The 7,030-nt window shown below is 32.6% G+C and overlaps 2 protein-coding genes across 2 annotated transcripts; both read left to right on the top strand.

The window, feature by feature from the left end:
• Positions 1-4,679: 4,679 nt before the first annotated feature.
• Positions 4,680-5,843, top strand: LOC145280186 (uncharacterized). The gene has a single exon (XM_080131948.1). It carries the CDS (start codon positions 4,680-4,682, stop codon positions 5,841-5,843), a length of 1,164 nt encoding a protein of 387 aa, XP_079988074.1.
• Positions 5,844-6,074: 231 nt separating this feature from the next.
• Positions 6,075-6,683, top strand: LOC145280184 (uncharacterized). Its single transcript, XM_080131947.1, has one exon. It carries the CDS (start codon positions 6,075-6,077, stop codon positions 6,681-6,683), a length of 609 nt encoding a protein of 202 aa, XP_079988073.1.
• Positions 6,684-7,030: the final 347 nt, after the last annotated feature.

Here is a 7,030-nt window from a genome sequence, read left to right as displayed (position 1 = left end):
GGCTAAATATAAAGTTTAATTAAAGAAACAATAATAATATCCAAACCAGTGATTGAATCTGGAACCATTATATTTCAAGGTGGACAATTTTTTTTTTTAAAGAGATTGAATCGAAATAAATGTTTGTCCTTATAAACATTATAAAGCATTGATCGATAAACTGAACATTTAAAAAAAAATAAAGAACAATTTTATTAATCACACAAATTTGGAAAAGTAAGAGAATGAGAAGACACGGAGAGGTCAAAGAATAAGGTAAAAAGCACAGATAGAAAGTTTTCACAAAATTAGTATATATTTTTATGACTATGTCAAGGTTCGGTAAGAAATAAAAAACAAAAACTCGTCAATGCTAGACGTTAAAGAAGAAAGATGTGAAAATATCTAAAGTTAAATGTGTTTTTAGCGTATAGAATTACCAAGATGTTTTATTTAAGAGATAATTATTAAACCAACATACATATATATATATATATTCCAGCAGAGTGATCAATTATTAAAAACTCCGAAAATTAGAGCATATCATTTATATTTTGTTTACGAAAAGTTTTAGATGAGATAAGTCTTTGGTACGGTGGGTTTCAGACCCAATAATTAGGGACCGTTTTCGATATCCACATGAAGCTCTCTTCAGCCAATACTCATCTCATAATATATATATATATATATATATATATATATATATATATATATATATATATAATATAAAGCTGAACGTCTGTGTGCGCGCGTGCGTGTGTGTGTGTGTGTCTAGTCACGAATAGGCTCCTATATGGTTGACTATTTTTAAAAAAAATGATTACATATAATGATAAAAGATGAAGCGAGGATAAGCAATGGGTATGTTTGATCTGGCAGAAAGGTGGTTCATTAAAATTGTGGGGTCGGCGTTCGCGCCTGGTCCACAAAGTATGGAAATTAAAAAAAAAACGTTTACAAGTGTTTTTGATATAGATGCATAAGAATAATATGATAAGTATGTTTTAACTTAAATAGGAATGGTATATTAAAATTGTGGGGTCTGCGTTCGCGCCTGTACTTCATGGAAATATGGCACAAACTTTAACAAAGACTTTTCATATCTATTTGCGTAAGTATACTTTGATAATTATTTTGAAGAAATATGGTATAATAAAATTATTAGGTGTTCGTTCGCGTCTGACCTCCATAGAATGTAAATATGTCACAAAGTTTAACAAGGTTTTTTAAAAGGGGTGAGAGTCCACAATAACACCTTAACTTAAATCTTAATTCACGTTAGCTTTTATTTATTTTTTAAGTTGAATCATACTGTGTCGCATCATATTATGTCGAATAAATTCACCTCATAAATTCACGTTCTTATTGAAGTGAAACCCCCCCAAAAGTCGGAACTTTAGACAATTCTCGACACAAATTATGCATAACTTAGTTTTTTCCTTCTCCACTTGCACCTGGAACTCTTTCGAAAATAGATAAATAGATAAATAATAAAAAAATAAGAACGTTACTTGTTATCGTGTCAAAAGAAGGAAAAATTCCCGATCACATGATTACGTGTCATTTAAAAAACATTTACGTAACCTTTTTATTTTTATTTATATATCTGTTTAGGCTTTTTTGTCAGTCTACTAGAAGGAAGTCAGTTGATTATAACCTTTTTTGCGTGTTCTTTAAATTACAATAGTACAACCATGAATCTGATGGCGCAATACTACACCGTTCAATACTGTAAAACTGAAACAAAGCTGTTTTGCCTTAAAAGGGCGCCATTTTCTTCTTATTCATATTTATATCGATTCTTTGCTTTAAAAAACTAAAGTGATGTTTACTTTTTTAATATCCCATTTTGCTGTTTCGGATTATTTTACTAAAGTAAGTAAAGCTTCATTATTTTTCAAAACTGTTTTTGTTTCTTTTTTTTTCGATATTTCGTCGATATTATTTAGTAAGAGTGTTTAGCAGAAAAGCCAACAAACGACTACCCGAAAAAATAAATATACAAGAAATAAATGTTACTATAGTCAATAAAAGTTCAGTTCATGTTGTTTTTGTTTTGAAATAGTTTTTAATGCTCTTTACTTGAAATAATTTCAGCGAACCGAAATTAAAACGAAATTTGAGGCGATAACTACTTAAATGAATTTTTATATAAACTACACATGCCATAATCGAATATTCCTCAAGCACAAAATAACGGAAAACATTAAAATATGTTTATAAATATTCCTTACGTTGACGGAACTTTCTTAAATTGTTAACACAGAATGCTCAAATATCCTTCCTTCAAATTGAAAACAGGGCTCTCCTTTTCAAAGATGCTGCCATTTTGATTTTTTTAAACCAATTCGTGAATTAAAAAAACAACTTTTCCTTACAAACTACTTAAAAATACAAACCAATGAACTTTTCTAAAAGTAACTTTTATTGACTATGGTAACAATTATTTCTTGTATATTTATATTATTATATATATATAACATTTTCTCTTTGTAAGGAAACATCATTTTGTTGGTCACTCTTGGCTACGAATGGAAACAAAGTTGATATAAAAATATATTATAGCGAAAATTATCTTTACTTTCACCATATTTTGCTTAGGGTAAAAGTTTTGAGTATCAAAACCTATCTCTTTACAATCCCCTCCTTTTCAATAACCTATCATACTTTCATCAATCACAGTCCATTTTCTGTTTTTGAACCCAGTCAACGACGGGTACTTCTGCTAGTATATATATATATATATATATATATATCTATTATATACATATAAATCCGTAATCCTGTCTGTTTGTTTGTTCACAATTTGATTGATATATACAAAACTTCCTGCTGAAAACGGTTATCTATATAAATTTTATTTACTATAAGATTTTGTATATAAATAAATAGCATCACGATCACTATATATATACACTATATTGAAGGCAATGTACATAATAGAACTAATCTAATTTGCATATTATATTAAAGAAAATCTTTTTAAATAATTCGCTCACTTAAAATTACTGGTTATAGTAATATAATTGATGTAATTGTTCTATTTAAGAGTATTATTTAAAGTTAATTTATTTAAATTATTTAATTCAAGTTATTTTGTACTATTTGCTAAACTGGCACATTTTAAGTAATTTTCACTATTTCACTTCCGGTTATGAACGGATATAGTTTTTAACCAAATCGAGAGATATGGTGATAAAATGATTTGTTTTAATTATTTATTTTCTATAAATGTAAAAGTTACAAATATTGATAAAAAAAATAAATAATTAGGCTAAGGATGATTTTATTTTTCGACGAAATATTTCAACTCGTTAGCCCTCTATTAAAGTCTCGGCTAAAGATGTCGATTCATTGTAAGGTGTTAGCACGTTTACCAAAAGGTTAAATTTTATTTCCTACGGACGATTTTAAAATCATTTTTCAACTATTCACTTGACTGTCTGAATTTTATTATCGTTTCCATAATACTTTGAAAAAAAAACAAGATAAAGTAATGCTTTTTATATCAGATATATTCGTTTTTTTTATTTACGCGTTTTTTTTTCACTTTTTTTCCTTCGATTTTCTTTTGAGAAAGATCTTATGTTTTCCTGTCTGGGTAATTAATTCAGTTGATAATATATATTTGTGTGGGGGAGTTTCGACGTAATTATGGTTTTTTTTTCGGGGGGAGGGGTGTCGCTTTATGTCTCAGCGTCACTCAAAGAAAAATAATTGCAAGTACAAAAATGCGGGTGTTTTTATCTGTTTAGTACTTCTGCAGTTTACGAACCGTGCTATTTTTTAGATATGATTTACAAATGTAATTCAATTTTTGCCGTATCTTTTGTTTATTAAATTTTTATATGAAAGTCCTTCCTTTATTAAAAAGGGGGTACTTTTTATATACACACCCAAGCATAGTTTATCCGCAAAAATCCTAATTTACATTTTTGGGAGCAACACAAACTGAAAACGAACCTGTACAGTTTTTTTCTACGTAATGTAGAACTTTCGTTTACATTTTTACCAGTGGTATCTTTTTCACATTTTTGACATCATCACTGCTAATTTACCCCTATTTAATCTAATATATATATAAATAGTATTGTTTGTTTTTTGTTTTTTTTTACATTTTTATGCTCAGCCAAACACACGCATCCGAGAGCTACAGATAAAAAATTGTAAATATACTGAATTGTTATTTTTCAGAGCTCAGCCCATTATTGGAACTCCTCCTTTACGAAGAACCATCAGCAAAGTAGATTTACGAATCTTCTCCGACTTCTATCTACTATGAAGCGCGACAGAAGTAATAGTATTTCTACAACACCACATGCTCAAAGGATGAGACTTCGCCGTCAGTCTGAGACCTCCACTGAAAGAGAAGAACGACATCATTGCAAAGGCAAAGACAGAGAGAGTCACGCCAAGCTGAGACCTCCACCGAAAGAGAAGATCGACTTTCATTGCAAAAACAAACGCAGATAGAGTTACGCCAACATGAATCCTTAGTTAACAGTCAAAGAAGACATGAACAGGATAGATTGTACCATGTTATTGCAAGACAAAACCAGTCCCAGGAAGAAAGAGAATTGCAGCTGAGTTTTTACAGAAACATATATCAAAATCTAAGACAACATGAACTTCAGAATGATAAACGCACTGCATTACTCTATCCCAATAATGACTCATGGGACAAGGCTGCACTAGGACAAATGTGTAACGTATGTCAGTGTGGTGCAAAAAAATTTAAAGGAGAATCACCAGGACTTTGTTGCAGAAATGGAAAAGTTACACCGCATCCACTTCCATCTCTACCTGAAGTGTTTCATGATCTATTTACTGGGCAAACTTCACTTAGCAAACACTTTTTGTCAAGGATTAGGAAATATAACAATCTCTTTGCCATGACCAGCTTTGGTCACACAGATGCATCTGTTCACGGTTGGAATCCATCTGTAAAGATCCAAGGTCAAATCTATCATCAATTAGGATCACTGCTCCCACCTGAAGATGGAAGAGCAAGATATATCCAAGTGTACTTTTTAGATAGTTATGAAGATCAATTGAGAAGGAGAGCTCACCAACACTTGAATGCTGAGATCCTACAAACAATTACAGTCTTTTTAAATGAAAATAACCATTATATAAAGACATTAAAGACAGCACTAGAGCAAGTACAACAAGGAAATATTAATGACAAGAAAATTGTAATTCTGGAAAAAAAGTGCCCCCCGGGAGAATCTGTCCGACGTTTTAATGCACCAACCAGGGCTGAAGTTGCAATTTTAATGTCAAATGAGCCCACAGAAAACAGCGATATTGTTCTACAGTTGAAACAAGGTGGATTGAAGAGAATTTCAGAGTTATATGATCCTTTGATGTATCCTATATTTTTTCCATATGGAACAGATGGCTACCACATATATTTGCAAGGGAGAAATGGTTGCAAAATAAGGCAATTGCAGTTTTACTCTTTCCATATTATGTGCAGAGAAGGTAATTATCTCTTACTTGGAAGGCGGCTCTTCCAGCAATTCTTGGTAGATGCATACTGCAAAATAGCAACTGAGAGATTACAGTTTTTGAGAAGAGAACAGCAAAGACTGCTTGCTGATAATTACTCAAATTTACGTGATAGTTTGCTTGCTGGTGATGGTGATCCAAATCAATTAGGTCGGCAAATTCTGCTTCCTGCGACCTATATCGGTGGTCGCCGATATCTTCAAGAAAAACGGTCAGATGCAATGGCCTTTGTGAGACATTATGGCAGAGCAGATTATTTCATCACTATGACATGTAATCCACACTGGCCAGAAATTGTTGAAAATTTGGCTGCTGGACAGGAAAGTAAAGATCGATATTGCCAGAATGTTTAGATTGAAAGTTAAAAAAATTCATGGAAAATATGAAAAAAGGGAATATTTGGTAATTTGCAAGCATGGTTGTATAGCATTGAGTATCAAAAAAGAGGTTTACCTCATGCACACTTTCTTTTCTGGATATTTCCCGAGCATAAGCTCAGAGCAGAAGAATATGATTTAGCAATTTCTGCAGAAATTCCTTCTAGAAACGAAGAAAAAGAACTCCACGATCTGTTCATGAAACACATGATCCATGGCCCATGTGGTCCCCTAAATGAAGCCTCCCCATGTATGAAAGACAAAAAATGTTCCAAAGAATTTCCCAAATCGTTCTTACAATTATCTGAACAGGGTAACGATTCCTATCCTAAATATAGAAGAAGGAAACCGCAAGACGGAGGTCACATTGGCATGATAAGAATGAAGCAAAATGGTCGCCGAGAAATCACCAATCAATGGGTAGTGCCTTACAATCCATATTTGTTGCGGCAATTCAACTGTCATATCTATGTTGAAATTTGTTCATCAATTAAATCCATCAAGTGTTGCATCAAATATATATCAAAAGGATCAGATCAAGCCGTTTTCCAGTTACAAAATGATGCACAAGCCAATCCTCAAGAATCACAGGTGATTGATGAAATCAGCCAATATCAAAACATGCGATATGTGTCATCATCAGAAGCAGCATGGCGAATTCTTGGCCATCCTACACATGAGTATTTCCCACCAGTTGTCGGCTTGGCAGTCCACCTTGAGAATGGGCAAAGAGTCCTCTTTAATGAGGAAAATGCATTACAGACTGCACTTGGGCCCCCACCTCATACAACTTTGACAGGTTTTTTCCAGCTTTGAAAAGATGATTACTTTGCAAAGACATCAAAGTATGCCGAATTGCCACAATATTATATTTGGAATAAAAGTACAAAGAAATGGAATCGTCGCAAGAAAGGCATTTTGATGGATGCCGTTGATGAGTATGGCCTGGTTTCAAAAGCGCAAGCCATTTGTAGGATTTACACAATAGACCCAAGAGCTGGAGAGTGTTATTTTTTGCGACTTCTACTGAACGAAGTGAGAGGACCAACTTCATTTCATGATATTAAAATTGTTAATGGCAATATATGCTCGACATTCAGAGAGGCTTGCCTTGCCAGAGGGCTTTTGGAGAATTATGACCATTTACAATTAGCCATGGAAGA

Source organism: Euprymna scolopes, chromosome 7 (genome assembly GCF_053919585.1).
Source record: "Euprymna scolopes isolate OS-2025 chromosome 7, ASM5391958v1, whole genome shotgun sequence".
NCBI classification, from domain to species: Eukaryota; Metazoa; Mollusca; class Cephalopoda; order Sepiida; family Sepiolidae; genus Euprymna; species Euprymna scolopes.
Note: the sequence above shows the minus strand (reverse complement) of the source record. Positions and strands in the feature narration are given on the sequence as shown.